At 41.9% G+C, this 20,403-nt stretch overlaps 1 protein-coding gene across 6 annotated transcripts in view; it reads right to left on the bottom strand.

The window, feature by feature from the left end:
* Window positions 1-20,403, bottom strand: part of VEPH1 (ventricular zone expressed PH domain containing 1) — a 182,126-nt gene that overhangs the window by 98,073 nt on the left and 63,650 nt on the right. For 5 of the 6 annotated variants that reach the window (XM_030576160.1, XM_030576159.1, XM_030576161.1 and 2 more), the window contains exon 7: window positions 9,809-10,029. The exons of the other annotated variant lie outside the window; for it this stretch is intronic. In XM_030576160.1, coding sequence (XP_030432020.1) covers window positions 9,809-10,029 — 221 coding nt within the window. The remainder of the gene's footprint in view (window positions 1-9,808; window positions 10,030-20,403) is intronic. 6 annotated transcript variants of the gene reach the window in all.

The raw sequence follows: 20,403 nt of genomic DNA, 5'->3' as shown, positions 1-20,403 counted from the left end.
CCAATCAAACAACAACAAAATTAACAATTGTGTAAAATCTTGGCAAAATTACTGAATACATGACTGACACTGCTGAGTTGGCCCTACTTACCCCCGAGCTGAATTTGGCCCAGCCTGTTTTCAGAAGAAAAGAGATGTAGAAATATCCAAAGAAGTATATAGAACATGTTTGCAGGAAGATTTTGGTGGCACCATATTCTTTATTACTGAATTACTTTTCAACTCTTTATGGTGAGGTATCAAAATATTATACAGGTCACCAGATGATCATAAGAATAATATTTTTATTCCTATACACTCTCCCCAACCAGGTGCTAAGAAAGTGATGCAGCACAATCCAAATACCTTTCTAAAAACACACGAAAGGTGGGATTTTCATAAAGCATACCATGCTGGCCTACCTCTGCTCCTGCTGCAGTTACATGGGAGGATCAGGTTCTACTACCAAGGCTCACCAAGCAGAGGTAGAATCTCTAAAAGACAGGTTGTATGTAAGTCATAGAACCATAGATTATTTGGATTGGAAGGGACCTTAGGAGATCATCTAATCCAACTCCCTGCTCAAAGCAGGACCAATCTCCAACTAAATCCCCCAAATGGACCCCTCAAGGATTGAACTTGCAACCCTGGGTGCCTTAGCAGGCCAATGCTCAAACCACTGAGCTATTCCTGTCCCCCCCTGCCAGCATTGGTAAGTATCAGAGCAATGCTCAAGGATATTGAATAAAGTTAGGGTCTACAGTCTTAAAAGCTTAAAAAAGACAGTGTCATCTTACTATCACTCCACCCTAGTGTGGCTAATGTAAAGACATTCTGTAACTGGGCAGGCATAACCTGTTAATGATTTCTCAAATAATTCTGAACAAGCTGTGAGCAATGGAGATGTTCTGCTGTAAGTGCTGCTGCATGTCTTGCTAAGGGAGAATTACTAGAATCAAACTTTATTGTCACTAGAACATGAACTGTATCCAGTCAAACTTCGTGACCCATATTGTTTCCAAAGTTGATAGCAATGTCACCCTACAGTCCCATATCATCAGATGAATTTCTTAAATACAGCTACAATCCTTTACACCATAACAAAAGTTGCTTTAAAGATGCATAAACAGAAGAGAAAATGAAAGGCATGTGAATTGTAAATGACACCATATGCCAGACTTTGCTTCTCCTATTAAAAGAAGAAATAATTTCATCCAGCCACGATATAAAAATAAACAACAAAGAGCAGTCTGGCTTGCATGCTTACTTTGTTGTTCCCAGGAATGGTGGTTGGGAAGCTTCATTAGGTCCTGTATTTTTTTTTTAAATTGACCATGACAGAATTCTAAGTTGGATCAGCAGACATTAACATTCTACGTTCACTTTTAAAAGTTATCTCTGGGGGGAATGACTTGCCTCTTTGTGATAGTAGGTGGCAATGCTAATAGACCATCACATGATTTTAATGATACTCTCCATCAAATGCATGTAAAATTCCCCATGTCAAACGATTTCAAGAACACAATACTTAGAAGAAATCAGTTTTTCCTCATGGAAACATACAATTCCAAAAGGAACAGGTTATTGTTCATGCACACAGATGAAAAATCTATTTTTCTTTCACAGCACAAATACGGTGAATTGTTACTCTTGTTTAAGAAAATTTTTCTGCAATTAAGTAGTTACAGTAGCTCCGGAGCTACTGGGTATATATTTCCATGTTCAGGGCCTGATTCTGATCTCACTTACACTAGTACAAATCAATGGTAAATCCAGAGAAGTCAGTGGAGTTATACTGTGTAAAGTACTTTAACTCCGTTCCTAATTTTTGGTCTACGTTTCCTCTTGCCCCTCATCTATCTGATGTTGTCCTTGGCTAAGCCTCTGAAATATAAAACCAGGGAATAACGTAAGATTTTTAAAGTTCTGCATTCGATTAAGATCTTTGTTTTAGTCTATGATTTCTTACAGCTACGTTTTTAAAGAAGTGTCAACTCAGCCTCCAATTTGACACCTACAATTGTGTAAGGCATAGCACAAAGAACTCCAGGTGCATATGGCAATGTTTACGGCCTGATCCACAGCCCAGTGAAGTCAAGGGGACTTCAATGGAAAGTGGACCAATCCCTGTAACAGCTAATTGTGACTGAGTGTGCATGCAGTCAAGGAGCTAGTTGTTTACATACTTTCAGAAACAGACGTTCTTTTATTCTAAAATGAGGCCCTCGCTGAGTATTTACACAGGGCAGCCTGATTGTTCATTATCCTTTTATTTCTTCATTTATTATTATCCTATTCCTTTATTGTTATTTATTCTCTACATTGTGGACTGAAGGCCAAATTCTGCCCTAAACTGAAAAGGATTAAATCCTCAGCAACTCCACTGCAGCCCTATGGCAACTTCGTGATTTGCCCTGGATTTGCATTGGTGTAACATAGTGTTTGGCCCTGAGTCCAAATGGTCACTTTTGAAATGTTAAAACTTTGTTTTTTCAATTGCTTATATGCTCTGGTGAGGGTTAAACACACATACACAAGCAAATATTAGAAAAGCAATATATGTCTCTCGCTCTCTCTCGCACGCTCTCCGCAGGGGTTTCTTCTCCTCAGCAAAGGGAGTTCTTTCCATTTAGAATTTTGTGGGAAAAGACTGGAAAACATTTCATTGAAATTTTAATGAAAAATGTCTCCTACTTTTCCACCAGTTGTACCAGACATGGGATAGAATAGAGTAGAGTAGAGTAGGGATATCATAAATTTTCAGTGAGTGGAATACCTTTGAGCCTTCCTGTTATTACTAACATATCAAGTGAACAAGCATGGTCTAGATCAATAATTATTAAACTCTGCTATCAGACTGTTTGTGAAGCCTCCCCTCCTTCTACTGCTTCATTATAATTCCCATAATAAAAATGACAACTGGCATTATCATTCCCCTTTAGCTACTCTTGGACTAGTTTCCAACACGTGCATTTTATCTCACATGGACTTACTTTCTATTTCCAGTTATATTCTCTAGTGACTTTAATAAACTCTTTATAAGAGTGAGCACCAAGACTTTTAAAGGTGTTTAGTTGTTGCTAAACTCAGCACTGCAATACCCTGAGATCCTAAAACTCATTTTCAAAAGCGATTCGGGCACTTAGGAGCCTACATCCCATCAATAACAATGAGATTTAGGCTCCTAAGTGATTAAATCACTTTTGAAAATGAGTTTTAGGATCCTCAATCAGTTAGGCATTGCAACACTGAGCACAGCAGCAACTCCTAAATACCTTTACAAATCTGGGCCTCAGATCTATTTTTTGACCAAGCATTTTCTCACCAGCTGAGTTGTATAAATTTCTCACAGCTTTCCTTAAAAATGATTCAGTTCGATGGGAGTCCTCTCTTTTTTACTACTTAACTCTCTCCAGAATGTCAATTAATTGTTTCTTGAATGACCCCAACATTTTGGCTTCCACTCATTATCATGCCTCCAAGGCCATTCCTCACATTTATGAGCTTGATGACATCTGTGTTGAATTTTATCATAGAAGTAGTTTCCCTTTCTGTCCCCTTGACCTGTCACATACCACATAATGGTATTTATACAGCTCTCAGTAAAAATAGCAACTAGTGTATCTTTGCTGTAAACTACACTAAATATCATTTGAACTATCCACTGTGGGACAAATACTGGAACTCTCAAAGTTTTTTACGAGGTGCATTAGAAAGAGATTGGTAGTGCTGGTGGTGGAGGGTTAGAAAAACTTATTTGAAAACACTTTCTCCCTATTTATTTTGTCCATTTGGCAAATACTAACTTGCGGGGAAAGGGGCAATTTCAGTAACTGTTCCTGTAGGCTTTTCTGGTTATCTTTTGGACTAAACTCATTTGAAAAACATATCACCTCACTTTTAACCTGAACTTTTAGTTAAATGAAGCTTGGTTACATTCTCTGGCAGGGCCAGATTAAGGCATAGGCATTTAAGATTTGCACCTAGAGCCTCAGCTCCTGGAGTCATGTGATTACATCAGACACTTAGCTTTCTTTATTTTTAAAAAAAATATAGTCCTCATGATTACTAAGGACAACTTGAAAAAGTAACGCAAGTGTCACAAATACAGTGATGTCTGCCTCAGTCTGAAACAATTGCAGGTGGGAACTGCCCCATGCATCTCAATGGGATATTTACTCTAAGACCCACTACTCTGGGATAACCTGACAACACCATGCAAGCAGAGGGCTCTGTGGGGCAGGAAGTCAAGGGGCCCCCAAACCCAAGCAAATATAGCTAAACTGCTGGGTAAATACTAGAAGAACCCCTTGTTGCCACCACCATCTCTTTAGGGAAAAGAATGAACTTCTGTGGCCACTCCTGGTGTGTGTGTGGGGGTGGGGGACAACGGGGGGCACCACACCAGTTTCTCAGTCTGTTTGGAGACAAAAGAGCTTCCTGCCACCACCTCTTTGAATGAGGGCAGGGATAAGACACAGAGATTTGTGCCATGTCTGTGCCTCTGGCCCCAGGTTACCTGGGATTGCACTGTCCCTCTTCACAGTGTTCCGGGTTCCCCAACCCCCGTGGATCAATAAGAAGCTATAAGCAACTTCTCCATAGCTAACCAGCAGGCTTCATAGGCCCTGCTCCAGTTCTCCAAAGTCAGCTGGCTTCAAAGGCTGCACTCTGAGCCCCCAGAACCAGAGCATAGTGAAAATAAGGCCAACTGGCTTCGGAGACTGGCTCGATTTAAAGGATCTGTGCCACATTCACCCTGCCCTGTCCCTGGAGGATTCCAGCCAGCACGTCATGAAGAAACAGAGTACTAATGGTTATTCATTACTGGGTTCTAGGTTTGGGGGACCCATTGAACAGGCTTAGAATCTAGGGATGATATTCTGGCTCCACTGAAGTCATTGGCAAAACTCCCATTGATTTCAGTGGAGGTAGGCTTTCACCCCTAGATGTCAGGACTGAGATCCCTTAAAATCAGGCAAGGCGATGAGCAAGTTTTGAGGATTGCACATGAAGTTGAGGGGACCCAAAGCACAGACTTCAGAACCTGCTGGGCAGCTCCCCCCTGTGTTCTGGAGGCTGGAGACCTCCCAGCAGTCAGGTCTGCCCCCTAGTGCTTTTGTAGTGTTATTGTAGCTATGTTTGTTCCATTTAAACCCAAGATGACAAAAAAAATCCAGTTCTTTAACTTTGGGAGGCAACCTGACCAGAAGATTGGTCAGTAATGCTGTTGGAAGCAAATAGTAAGAATTTTACCTTAAACCAAGCTTAGTTTGTAAAGTTTTAGAGTTGGAAGCATTTTATCTTTATTTTTCTTATATCCATTTCTGATTTTAATGCCTTAATACTTGTACTCACTTAAAACCTATTTCTTTGTAGTTAAATAAACCTTTTTTTGTTCCTTAATCAAAATTAATCCAGTGTTGTGAACTGGGTGAGTAACTCCATTTAAGATGGCAAGTTGTTGTAAATTATTCCCTTACGGGGACAATGGACCTTTGTTATCTGAACTGTCCAGGAGAGGATTGGACAGTGTAATACAGAATACACATTTCTGCAGGGAAAATCTGGTCTGGGAGTGGGTTGGGGTTACCCTGCATCTGGTAACTGAGGCTGGTAGAAGCCAGAGTGTGACTAGAGCAAGCTGGCAGGCTACAGCTATACACAGACACTCAGAGTGTGATGGAAGGCTGTGAGCAGCCCAGGTGGGAGCTACAGCAGCAAGGCATTGTAAGGCACTCAAGGTTCAGGGCAGGGGTTATACAACCCCTCTCTGGTGTGGATTGCACCCCAAAAGGTCATAGGGAGCCAATATCTTTTACTGGATCAACTTCTGTTGGTGAAAGAGACACACTTTCGAGCTAGATTGTGACTAGCCCTGCAAGGCCTCATATTGTCCACCAGTTGCCGTGATAAGACGGGAGATGTTATGAGAGAACTCTATGTTTGTACAGAAGTGAAGAGTTACTAGCTAAGGTGCCAGTAGAAGGCATTCATGAATATGTAGCATAGTTTCTGTGTTTTGTAGGACAGATCAAACTTCTTGGTGTCCACTGCAAATATCTTCCTTTGTGGCGCTCTTTACATCAGCTCTTCGTATGGTGTAGGGGTCACATGCTCTCTGAATCAAGGGCCGTGAGACAAGGGCTAACAGCAATAGAGATGTATTTATTAATCAGGTGATCTTCTTAGCTACTCTCCCTAAGAAAGGGTGAGGAGGAATGAGAGAAGGGTTATGGAGTCGCACCACCCCCGCACCAGCGAAGCTAAGATGGCACCAGTGAAGCTAAGATTTCAGCCAAGCTCTGGGAATGGAGTTACTGCTATTGCCTAGAAAAAACTAGCAGTAGTTGTTTTTAATTTGATTTCTCTATGATGGAAAGGTAAGGGACAGTACTGTAGGTCATGTTTTGTGCTTTAAATCCTTCCTAGTGTCCCTTTCATCAAAGTACACAAAATGGGGAGCACTACTCTCAGTCTGTGAGCAACAACTGAACAGAATATGTTTAGCTGGTTTATTGTTTTTTGTTCTGAAAGCTGGACATATCAAATCATGTAAAACAGTCCAACAACTGTGCAGAGCTAGTCACTGGGCCATTTAAAAAAATTGCTGGATGGATCAAATTATGTAAAATTTTTTTTTTTGCTTTCACTAAGAGTATAAGAATGGCCACACTGGATCAGTCCAATGGTCCATGTAGCCCAGTATCCTGTCTTCTGACAGTGGCAAATACCAGGTGCTTGAGAGGGAATGAACAGAACAGGACAATTATTGAGTGATGCATCTCAGATTGTCCACTTCCAGCTTCTGGCAGTCAGTGGTTAGGAACAACCAGAGCATGGGGTTGCATCCCTGACCATCTTAGCTAATAGCCATTGATGGACCTATCTTCCATGAATTTATCTAATTCTTTTTTGAACCCTGTTATAATTTTGGCCTTCACAACATTCCCGGCAATGAGTTCCACAGATTGACTGTGTGTTGTGGGAAGAACTACTTCATTTGTTTGTTTTAAACCTGCTGCCTGTTAATTTCATTGGGTGAGCCCTGGGTCTTGTGTTTTGTGAAGCAGTAAATAAAACTTCCTTATTCACTTTCTCCATACCCGTCATGATTTTATAGACCTCTATCATATCCTGAGATGTTTCCTGAGATGACCATATTAGTATGAGATACTACGATCCGTGGTACTATATTTGGAGTGCAAACTTCAGTAGATAAGTCCAAGGTAGTTACACACCAAAAATCCAGCTACAGGTAACGTTAACTTAGTTTCTCACGAAGAAGAGTCTTTAAACCTTTTGCATTGTCAAATTACAGCACCCAATGAATGTAACTCCATTGTCTAAGTCCTTTTCAACCTTCTATCTTAGTCTCTTCTTCTAGACTTGGATACCATACCATTTCCACATAGCTCCTGAAATCTGGAACAACCCTTCTCTTCTCAGGTTCCAAGCGACCTCTTGCTATTCTGTTCAGCACAGCACCTTGGTATCCAAACACTTTCCAGCAGTGTACTAAGTAATATGATTAGCTACAAATCTCCTACAAATCACACCTAAAACACACTTTCACCTTTCCAACATTGATCTCTGCTTTGGTGCTGTCCATCCCTATTTCTGCATTTAATCTTGTAAGGTGCATATTGTATTTGAATGAGTTAGATTATAAGTGTCTATGATAGGGTTATTGTCTATTATATTACAAGTTTGTCAAACATTCTGTACACCCATAAGGCTCTTGAAATGAAATAATTCAGTGGCCAGTTCATGTGTGTTGATATAAACCTTATGCCTTTTTCTTATGTTTGATGTTCCTACATGAGGAGCTATTCATATACTTAGAAGCACAGTGACAAATTCAAGTCTGGAGTAATTCCACTGAAGTCAGGTCCATATTGTTTATTTTATTGCATGCAAAGGCTTGCAAGCAAAGGCTTTTCAAGCTTTCAAATTAAAGTCACTGGGATTATTTTCGCTCCACATCAGAAAATCTGAGCAATGCCTTCCGTCAACTGAGCTAATACAAGTGTTATCTGGAGGAAGATATGGTGAAGCCTCCTCTTGAGATATGAAAAGTTAAAATAAATACTTGAAAATCTGTGTATTACGTTACTTCTGATAGGAGAAGGGACAAATATCTTAGAAAACAGGAGTGCCCCAAACACTGAGCAACATATAAGTATATAAGCAGGATCAATATTTGGTATTGCTGTAATGGTCCTAAAAAGAATTTTTGTTACCTCCTCCCTTACTGCTGTATGGTTGCATGGTTCTTCATATTTGATTAGGGAATCACAAATTAGAGTAGGGAAAGCTCTACTAAATCTACTCCAGCCCTTTGCCAACTCCAGCTTGTTCATATTCTTCAGTGTTTTGCTCAACCCAATATAACTGATTCAAATGACTGGGCGTCCAGCACTTCCCTAGTGAAATTATTCCACTCTTTAAAAGGCCTTGATGTCTCCTATTCTGTAATTTGTTATTCAGTCCTTTAACCATTTAACTGCTTTTCAACCCTTCTGACTGGTGGCAATCCTCCTCTCACCATATTGGTGTATTTTGGAGGCTGCAAAATAGAATAGATACTGGTACCACCCCTCCTTCCTAGAGTCATAGGTTTTAAGGCCAGAAGGGACCGTTCTGATTATCTAGTCGGACCTCCTGCATAACACAGGCTATAGAATTTTGCCAAATCATTTTGGTCATAATTCAAAATGATCTGGACAAATTGGAGAAATGGTCTGAGGTAAACCGGATGAAGTTTAAGAAAAGGCAAATGCAAAGTGCTCCACTTAGGAAGGAACAATCAGTTTCACACATACAGAATGGGAAGAAACTGTCTAGGAAGGAGTATGGCAGAAAAGGATCTAGGGGTTATAGTGGACCACAAGCTAAATATGAGTCAACAGTGTGATGCTGTTGCAAAAAAAGCAAACGAGATTCTGGGGTGCATTAACAGGTGTGTTGTGAGCAATACATGAGAAGTCATTCTTCGGCTCTACTCTGCGCTGGTTAGGCCTCAACTGAAGTATTGTGTCCAGTTCTGGGCACTGCATTTCAAGAAAGATGTGGAGAAATTGGACAGGGTCCAGAGATGAGCAACAAGAATGATTAAAGGTCTTGAGAACATAACCTAGAAAGGAAGGCTGAAAGAATTGGGCTTGTTTAGTTTGGAAAAGAGAAGACTGAGAAGGGACATGATAGCAGTTTTCAGGTATCTAAAAGGGTGTCATCAGGACGAGGGAGAAAACTTGTTCACGTTAGCCTCTAATGATAGAACAAGAAGCAATGGGCTTAAACTGCAGCAAGGGAGATTTAAGTTGGACATTAGGAAAAAGTTCCTAACTGTCAGGGTACTTAAACACTGGAATAAATTGCCTAGGGAAGTTGTGGAATCTCCATCTCGGGAGATATTTAAGAGTAGGTTAGATAAATGTCTATCAGGGATGGTCTAGACAGTATTTGGTCCTGTCATGAGGGCAGGGGACTGGACTCGATGACCTCTCGAGGTCCCTTCCAGTCCTAGAGACTATGAATCTATAAGTGCTTTCTGCACTAAGCCCTGTTTGAACTAGAGCAGGCCTTCTAGAATGGCATCCAATTTTGATATTAAATTGATTGAAAGTCAGTTTAGAGACGGCAGCCTACAGTGATGGTAGAAGACATTTGATATACTGATTTTACTGAAGTTCCCTGCAGGTACTTGTATGTTAGCTCATTACTAATTGAGTACATATAGCATAACTGTATACTCTTGTCACTCCTCACACCCTGACAAATGTCTCCACTTATCCAGATATAAGATTAATACAGAAACTGGTTTTACCTGCTTCCTAATGTGGTGTCGTTTTCCAGTTGTCGGATAAGAAGCTTGGCTATGGCAGTGAAACTGTTACTCATACGGTAGATATCTCTGCTCTGGTTGCCCAGAATATTTGAGAAGGTGTCAGTGATGTTCTTAATCTCCAGCAGAAGAATATGGTGAAACGAGTGCTCCATGTTGGCCAGCTGATTTACCAAATAGATCAGACACATCCTGGCTCTCTCCTATCCATTAAGAGAAGATAAATCATTTTAAAATGAATGCTTTTAATATTTGTTTAAAACTAAAGCCCACAGTGTGTATGTTACTGAGAAAAGCACAAAGGCAATGTTCACTGATTGTTTCCTGGATTACTAAGAAAAGGACAATTGCATCAACTGGTGACATTTTTACATACAGTTAGTTCTATTCTATGTTATCTATGCTGGCCTGACACCAATACACTTGACCTACAATTTACAGCTGTAGAGAGAGACTTGAAGGACAAATTCCTGAAGGCATTGTCTTCAGAGTGGCAGCCTGGCCCAGAGGGTAGGGCATCGGAATAGGAATCAGGAGACATGGGCTCTATCGCTGACTTTGCCACTGGTCTGCTGTGTGAACTTAGGAAGATCTGTTTACCTTTCTCTCCTGTGTTTCCCCTCCCACCTGTTGTTTGTTATGCTGTAACATCTTCAGGGCAGGAATTATTTCTCATGATGGGCCTGGTTTTCATTTACACTAAAGCCTCTCTGGCAGCATGAAGGGTTGATACCTACTTTAACGCCCTTTTACACTATCAGAGTGCTGTAAAGGGCTTTAGAGGATCAGGGCCAAAATAGACATTAACTTAGAAAATCTTCCCATAAATAACTTTAAGGAAATGCACAATTTAGGTGAAAAAGCCCTATGTGCAGTTAAACCGCTGGTAGTTCATTTGCATAACTGTAGAACATTTAAAACGACTGTATAAGTGCAACCAGCAGCTGAATAGCATAAAGAGCATTATCACTTTAGTTATGCATTCCCTTAAAGTTTTTCCATGTGAATGTCTGTTTTTTTTTAAAGGATTATTAAAGTGTCTCCCATCTAATTTTACTGGGCTCAGAGCTGATTGGGGCTATTGCATTTGTAAACTTTAGCAGTCTCTAAACTAACCAGTCTCATCCTGTATGTGTACCGTCAATGAGTAGACACTCTTCTATCAAACACTGCTATCATCTTGCACCTGCTCTTGCTTCCAATGAGACAGTGCGAGTTTGGGCATTCAGTTCAGTGAGAGCAGGATCATGATCCATATACGTTAATGCTGTAGACACTGTTGCAGATCCTAATATAATTCCTTGGGTAATGCAGATATGATAGTTTTCTCTTGAAGATACGCTGGGATTTCCTCCTTGCAATTGGTAATATCTCCAAGTGTAATAAAAGTTGCATATATACATTTTGTTCTTATAAAAATATAGTATCTGAAAGTGTGTGTGTGTATATATATATATATATATATATATATATATATATATATATATATATATATATATATATATATATATTTATATCAGATCCTAAAGTATATCTCCATGAGATGTTCCAAGGTTTCTCTGTTTTGTTAGGATAACTCCATTGACTGTAATACATTCAAACTCCACATTCATCAAAACATTAGAGAACAAGTATTGAGAAAAGTGCACAGGAACCACAAATTGCAGCAGTACTAGCCAGGTCCAATGAAACAAACTCCAGGCCAGAAACTCAGTTGGTGTAAATGGGTGTAGTTCCATTGAAATCACAGTCTACTCAGTACACTCTTTGTAAATTGTTATAAAACCAGGAAGAAATTTTGCTTTCAGGATCTATAGTAAATAAAAATAAAAATATTGTAGCAGAATCCAAAACATCTTTCTTTGGTTCCCCAAAATTAGCAGAAAAATACTTCAAGTGTACTTCAATGTAATGACATTTTCAAGGGTCGGTCAAGGGTCGGTCCTGGGGCCAGTTTTGTTCAATATCTTCATTAATGATCTGGAGGATGGCATGGACTGCACTCTCAGCAAGTTTGCAGATGACACTAAACTGGGAGGAGTGGTAGATACTCTGGAGGGTAAGGATAGGATACAGAGGGACCTAGACAAATTAGAGGACTGGGCCAAAAGAAACCTGATGAGGTTCAACAAGGACAACTGCAGACTTCTGCACTTAGGACGGAAGAATCCCATTCACTGTTACAGACTAGGGACCGAATGGCTAGGCAGCAGTTCTGCAGAAAAAGACCTAGGGGTTACAGTGGATGAGAAACTGGATATGAGTCAACAGTGTGCCCTTGTTGCCAATAAGGCTAACAGCATTTTGGGCTGTATAAGTAGGGGCATTGCCAGCAGATCGAGGGACGTGATCATTCCCCTCTTTTTGACATTGGTGAGGCCTCATCTGGAGTACTGTGTCCAGTTTTGGGCCCCACACTACAAGAAGGATGTGGAAAAACTGGAAAGAGTCCAATGGAGGGCAACAAAAATGATTAAGGGGGGAGCACATGACTTATGAGGAGAGGCTGAGGGAACTGGGATTGTTTAGTCTGCAGAAGAGAAGAATGAGCGGGGATTTGATAGCTGCTTTCAACTGCCTGACAGGGGTTCCGAAGAGGATGGATCTAGACTGTTCTCAGTGGTACCTTATGACAGAACAAGGAGTAATAGTCTCAAGTTGCAGTAGGGGAGGTTTAGATTGGATATTAGGAAAAACTTTTTCACTAGGAGGGTGGTGAAGCACTGGAATGGGTTACCTAGGAAGGTGGTGGAATCTCCTTCCTTAGAGGTTTTTAAGGTCAGGCTGGACAAAGCCCTGGGGCTGGGATGATCTGGTTGGAAATTGGTCCTGCTTTGAGTAGGGGGTTGGACTAGATGACCTCCTGAGGTCCCTTCTAACCCTGATATTCTAAGATTCTATGTCATGTCTGTTCTTCTTGGGCTATTTAAGAATGGAAGAAAATAATAATTTCCAATACAGTTGGGACATGAAAATACTGCAGAGACTTCAGCAAAACCACTGTCGGTTATTCTATCTGTTGGAAAGCTATAGTCTGACTCAGTGCCTTTTTCTCTTTTCTTTATGGGTCAGAGATCTTAACTTTTTGGTATATATTCACTAATTTATTTAGAAGACATTCCTCCCTTCAGGAGATAAACAAGGGCTCAATTAAAATCTAACACACATTTTTTGTTTCCTAAACAATATTTGCAGCAGACATAACTGGAATGGAAGTTTCCACCATTTTCATGATATTGTGATCCAGCTGGAATGACTCCAGGATTGCTAAAATGTTGCTATTTGCCCAGAAAGGGGTAGAACAATAAACCGTAGCTAGTAATATAATATGTAATTATTATACAAAGCAAAATTACAGTGAAAAAATTCAGCATGAAAGCAGCCATTATCTCTGCCACAATTTAGATGAAAAACTCCTCATAAAATGTATTTAGATGTAAATAACCACTGTTATTTTAAGCTTGATTATTTTGTGTATTTATGTGCTTTACCAAAAGCATCTGTGGCATTTTATGGTATTACATTACCTATGATGGGGAAAGATTTAAAATGAAAAAATCAAGATCGGCAACATTCTAAAAATATTCGCTGTGCGGAATCAAGCAAGATCAGGAAACTAGAAAAGAAACCAAGAGTAACTCCAGATTTACACTGGTGAGCTGAAAACAGTATTGGCTCAAAACACTCAGCATTTGTAGGATTCCTAAAAATGTCCAATTGACTATCCCACCCAAACTGGAGATGCTTTCCTTTTGAAAAATTGCCAGTTAAGGGTCAAATTCTGCCTTCAGATTCATACATGAGCCCCCCACTAAAATCAGTGGAATCTGTGTGTGTGAAAGGAGCTCAGACTTACATCTCAGGGGATGTATTAGGCTTTTCTAGCAAGATCTCATCTCTTTAGGGGTTCTACCTAAACTATCTGGGTACTCAATATATTTTAGTATGGCACAAGAAGTTGCTTCCAGCAGTTAGAAGGCATTACATTACTTTCTATCTACAGTCTATACCCAAAAAGGGCCAAATCCTGAAATCCTTGCCCACTCATTCAAATAAGCCTCCCAGAGGAAGGAACGAGGAGTAGATAAATAACGACCTCAGGATTTGGATCAGGACAATTAATAGAAAAAATAACCTTAAGCAAGCTGCCTTAAACTCCCAATAAATGGTAAACAAATAGCAAAATGCCTACAATACCTTTGTTATTCCAATTTCTCACCTATTCTCTTCATGTGGTATTTCTGGGGATGACCCTTCTCTAAATTTAACTGGCCTATGCAAATGGCATTTCTGTAACAAAGCTCCATCTCAAGCTATTTTATATAAAAAAGGTGAAAAATCACAAAAGAGCCATATTTAGAATGTGACAAAGAGCCCTGACTAACAGATCCAGATTAACACGGCTACCCCTCTGATACATATTTAGAATGACTCTCAGGACACACAATATTTGCATCACTAAGGTGAGCTGCAAGATAAGAAGGGGTCATCAGTACATGTATGTGGTGTGACGGACTCAGGCCAGACGGATATAAGAGGGTCCTTTTGAGTACCGGGACGTGGGCGAGCACTAGCTCGCCTACGGCTGAAAGCCCCTCCTCTAGCCGAGGGACGGGCCACAAAACCCGGAACCCAACTAAGTTCGAGGGACAACAAAGGCAACAACAGGAACAGGCGTGGGGGGTCAAAGGGCCAAAACTAAGGATATCAGAGGGTAGTGAAAGGCAGGTATATCAGCCTCACAATGAGCAGGTCCCTGTTCCCTGATAGCCAAACAAGGGCTACTCCAGGCCAACCAAGACACCTGATGCCAATTTAACCAGTTCAGGTTGTCAGGCTAATACCGGCACCTGACCTCAATTAACTGACAAAGGGTCAGTTAAGGCTGTTAGGCTAATGGAGACAGCTGGAACTAATTAAGGTCCCACTTATACTGCTTTAAAAGCTCTCCTTCCAGTTCTCTTGAGGAAAGCCCAGGTGAAAGAGCTGGAGGAGAGGAAGCATTACTGAACCCTGAGGTAAGGGTGAAGCTTAGAAAAGGGGACCACAGGGAACTGGCCCAGTGAATCAAAGCAGCATCAGTGGAGAAGGGAAGCCGCCAACAGCTGCTATCATTAGGGTCTCTGGGCTGGAACCCAGAGTAGAGGGCAGGCCCAGGTTTCCTCTCCCACTTCCCCACCCCAAATGATCTACAGAGATCCCTTTGAAAGGAGAAACAAACTTTGGTCCAGGCAAGAGACCAAACGGTGCCTATGGAGCTCTAAGGAGCACTAGAGACTGTGGGTTTTCCACCTTCCCACCTCCCATATCGGCCTGTGATGAAAATAGCTCAATAAGCTGTAACCTTTGCTGCCATACTGGGAAAGTGAGGTAATACTGAGGGCCTTAGCGAGCTTCTGAGGTCACTGTATCCGCCAGGAAGCGCAGGACCCACCAATACAGGCTCGGAGCTTTGTCACAGTGGATATCATAGAATCATAGAATATCAGGGTTGGAAGGGACCTCAGGAGGTCATCTAGTCCAACCCCCTACTCAAAGCAGAACCAGTCGCCAACAAATCATCCCAGACAGGGCTTCGTCATGCCTGACCTTAAAAACCTGTAAGGAAGGAGATTCCACCACCTCCCTAGGTAATCCATTCCAGTGCTTCATCACCCTCCTAGTGAAAAAGTTTTTCCTAATATCCAACCTAAACCTCCCCTACTGCATCTTGAGACCATTACTTCTTGTTCTGTCATCTGGTACTACTGAGAACAGTCTAGATCCACCCTCTTTGGAACACCCTTTCAGGTAGTTGAAAGCAGCTATCAAATCCCCCCTCATTCTTCTCTTCTGCAAACTAAACAATCCCAGTTCCCTCAGCCTCTCCTCATAAGTCATGTGCTCCAGCTCCCTAGTCATTTTTGTTGCCCTCCACTGGACTCTTTCCAGTTTTTCCACATCCTTCTCGTAGTGTGGGGCCCAGAACTGGACACGGTACTGCAGATGAGGCCTCACCAATGTCCAATAGAGGGGAATTATCATGTCCTTCGATTTGCTGGCAATGCTCCTATTTATACAGCCCAAAATGTCGTTAGCCTTCTTGGCAACAAGGGCACACTGTTGACTCATATCCAGTTTCTCATCCACTGTAACCTCTAGGTCCTTTTCTGCAGAACTGCTGCCTAGCCACTCGGTCCCTAGTCTGTAGCAGTGCATGGGATTCTTCCATCCTAACTCTGCAGTTTTCCTTGTTGAACCTCATCAGGTTTCTTTCGGCCCAGTTCTCTAATTTGTCTAGGTCCCTCTGTATCCTATCCCTACCCTCCAGCGTATCTACCACTCCCCCCAGCTTAGTGTCATCTAGAAACTTGCTGAGGGTGCAGTCCACCCCATCCTCCAGTCCACCCTTGGGGCATGCCACTTGATATCTGCTGCCAACTAGACATGGATCACTACCTGTTGAGCCCGACGATCTAGCCAGATTTCTACCCACCTTATAGTCCATTCATCCAGCCCATACTTCTTTAACCTGCCAGCAAGAATACTGTGGGAGTTCGTATCAAATGTTTTGCTAAAGTCAAGGAATAACACTTCACTGCTTTCCACTCATCCACAGAGCCAGTTATCTCATCACAGAAGGCAATTAGTTTAGTCAGGCATGACTTGCCTTTGGTGAATCCATGCTGACTGTTCCTGATCACTTTCTTCTCCTCTAAGTGCATCAGAATTGATTCCTTAAGTACCTGCTCCATGATTTTTCCAGGGACTGATGTGAGGCTGACTGGTCTCTAGTTCCCTGGATCCTTCTTCTTCTCTTTTTTAAAGATGGGCACTACATTAGCCTTTTTCCAGTCATCCAGAACCTCCCCCGATTGCCTTGAGTTTTCAAAGATAATGGCCAATGGCTCTGCAATCACATCCACTAACTACTTTAGCAAGAAAAGCTGTGCCCCAAGTTGGTTCCTCAGCACTTACACCAGGAAATTGTCCCCTACACGTTCAAAAAAGTTCCTGGATTGTCTGTGCACTGCTGTATTGCTCTTCCAGCAGATATCGAGGTAATTGAAGTCCCCCATGAGAACCAGGGCCTGTGATCTAGTAACTTCTGTTAGTTGCCAGAAGAAAACTTCGTCCAGCTCATCCCCCTGGTCTGGTGGTCTATAGCAGACTCCCACCACGAAATCACCCTTGTTGTTCACACTTCTAAACTTAATCCAGAGACTCTCAGGGTAGTACTCCAGGTAGTAGCTGTTCTATTGCTTATACATCTCTGCTACAAACCACCATCAAAATAAATTAGGCTATTTCCTTCGGTCAGCTGCTGCAATGCTTATGGCTAAACAGCTATGCTTGCACGAGATTATTATATTTATTATTTGGCCTGGGTGCACTAATTATTCATTTTCTAAATACTTGACATCAGTTCAGCTTTTATGATGCCAGCTGTGTCTCTGCTTATTTTATCTTTAGTTGATTTGCTGCACTATTGTAAATAACATCCAATGGTTAGAAGTGAGTGGAATTTTTGAAGGATTCAAAGAATTTTTTTTCCCCAGAAAGTCTACCTACAGCTGAGAAATGGGCAGCTTCAAGGGCTCTGCAGACTCCAAAATTGTGCCACTGCCTCTGCCTGCTCAGTGTGGGGCGGGGGCAGAACCTCCGAAGAGAGCTAATGCGCTATTTTAACAAAACCTTGGGAAGAAAATTGGAGCATGAGCTGAGGACCACTATGTTATTATGAGATACCAAAAAATGTTCCCCTATGAACACTACAAAATACTTCCCCAAAGCTTTCAAAACTTGCTTAACCCCCTAAGAGGGACCTTGTATACAGACCCCCACCCCGCCCTGCATGGCAACATATTACACTGTTACTAAAATACCACTCTGGCCCACTTTTTTCCCATTTTAGGTTGCATGCACTAATTATACCAGGCAGAATGATACTATTGGGATACTGTGACTAAAAGAGCCCAGAACTAAAACTTTCAGGAACAATATTAGAAATTGTATATTTTACACCCCACTCCCAAAATTCAGGAACACTCAAACTTCCAACAACAACATGCAATGCACGATTTGGGCAAAGACCAAGGGATAGATTCTGTGCAGTACAGAACTTACAGGTCAGGAAGTGAAGGGTAAAGGTAGTTTTAAGTTACCCTTGCAGCCTCCTGAGTCTAAGCTATTCCCACAGCTGCAGGCCCCAGACATAATTTAGACAGACTCGAGGGCCTAAGTTAGAGTAACCTCCCTAGGCTGCGCCGCATCTCCACAATGCTCTGCGCTGCAGCCTCATCTCCACCACACCCCTTCTGCCCCCAACCCCACCCTGGACGTGCTGCTTCCAAGCTGGACACACCAGTGGTTGTAGGGGAGCCCTTGAAGGACAGCGATCCTCCTTACTTCCTACACCAAGGAATTCTTCCCTGACCAGAAGCAGGGTGTGTAGGACCCCATATGCCACTCTGGTCCCTCTTCCCAGCAAAAAGTAGCCAAAGCAGGAATGAGAGTCTGACTCTAAGCATGGACAATTTCAGACCAAAAAACTGAAGCTGGATGTTTCAGAAGGTTATAAGTGTGTGTAACCAGGCGGCAGATACTGGCAAATTGTTTGGGAGCCTTAACAATGCACCATCTGGCCTGAGTACAATATAAAATACATCAGTGTCTCCTGAACCCATTGAACAATGTGGTTCAGAGAAGAGTCAGTAAGTTAAGCTTAAATCAGCGGGGCACACAGTCAGGTCCAAAGCACATTCCTCTTCCTGTCTGTACTGTTCCTAACCCAGTTAGTCATTTGGATCAGGGTAGACAACTTCAATTACCTAGGACAGCGGTTCTCAAACTTGACCAACCCCAGGACCCCCATTCTGATTAAAAAAATTTCCCAGATCCCCAAGATCCATGCTCAGCCTCAGGCCCCACCCCCACTCCACCCCTTCCCCCAAGGCCCTACCCTGCCCCACCTCTGCCCAGCTCCACTCCTACCCCTCCTCTTCCCTGCCTCTTCCCCTCCCACAAACGCGCCCCATCCCCGTCCTCCCCCTCCCTCCCAGCGCCTCCTGCATGCCGCTGAACAGCTGTTCCCCAGTGTGCAGGTGGCACTGGGAGGGAGGGGGAGGAGTTGATCAGCGGGGCCCAGTTTGAGAAACACTGTCCCAGGACATTTTTTAGAAAGCAAAAAAAGGGGAGAGGAGTTGCTTGACCATTTTGGAAAGTTGACCTTTGTTTGTTGCTTCTATAAACGTTCTTCAATATCTAGTGAAAGGTCTGCCAGATGTCTGCCAGATGTCACTGGAACAGGACAAACAAGTCAAACTTATGTTATCCCTTCAAATATTCACTGTTCATTGCTACATAGCCAGACTGTAACTAAACACTACACTAAGTCAGCATGTTACAGCTAGTTAGAAAACAAGACATATGACACAGGAAATAACTTCAGTTACTAAACACTTACAGAAGATCAGTTCAGAAGAAATATACCACAGGTATATGGCCTAGGCTGAGACTGAAGAGAGTTTGGTAGCTACACCTCTAACATCAGATGAAATATACAGGAAAAAATACTCAACAAATTGTTTCTTTGCAAACTGATTTATTACTGTTTAATATTTCAGTCTCTGTATGAGATGCACAATCCATCTAGACCATTACTTCCTGAGCGTGGATCGTGCAGGTCTGGGAAATTGGTATAAATCAACTGAAGTGCCAATATACCGATTAAGCGGCTGTAGGAGAATGCAGCCGAAAAGTGGTTAAAGCAATACACATCTGTTGGGATCTCTGACTCTCTCAAATGGGAGAAAGATGGTCTAATGGACTAAATACAGAACCTGAATCAAATGCCTCAGTTCTAATTACAGCTCTGCCACTATTAGGTTTAATTAGTTAGAGATTGTAAAGCTTTAGTGTGCTGTGAGCTGCTAAGAATGGTTCATAGAAATGAACAGATGCTGCACTGGATTGGTCAATAGCAATTGCTGGAGAAGGTTAATTTTACAAGGTTACCTAACCATCCTAAAAGGCCAGCAACAAGCTAATTTTGGCTCACTCTGCCCAGCTAGCCTGGGTTTTTGACACTAATGGCAGATAAACTTGCTGAGTTGAAACAGAGGTCTGATTTAATTCTCATAAGATTTATTTAATTAGATCTAAATGGCCCAAGCTCTAGTAGAAATAGAAAACATGATTTCTTCTTGTGCTCTTTCTACCATTGTGAGCAGACAGCTATTGCCTGTCTGTTGTGGCACTATATACTGCAAATCAAGAGCCAAAAGACGGACTTTGCCTTATTGCAACAAGTGAAATCAAACAAAAAAAATGGCTTTTGCTTGTATATTTCAGTCCATTATTAAACAAAAGTAACATTCTTAGACTAGAAATGCTCATAGGGATGGTATATACACACCACTTGCTGCCCCTCCCCTCCCCACCAGTGCATTCTAAGAGAGTCACCAATTGATTTTCCAGTACAGCTAGTTATACTGACACTTAAGTAAGGTACAAACAATTACTTGGAGCCTAGACTTTTGGGGCCCCTGCAGTCTGTACTGATTTATCAGCCCTTGCATGCTTAATCTCCCCATCAA

This window comes from Gopherus evgoodei, chromosome 9, assembly GCF_007399415.2.
Source record: "Gopherus evgoodei ecotype Sinaloan lineage chromosome 9, rGopEvg1_v1.p, whole genome shotgun sequence".
Classification (NCBI taxonomy): domain Eukaryota; kingdom Metazoa; phylum Chordata; order Testudines; family Testudinidae; genus Gopherus; species Gopherus evgoodei.
Note: the sequence above shows the minus strand (reverse complement) of the source record. Positions and strands in the feature narration are given on the sequence as shown.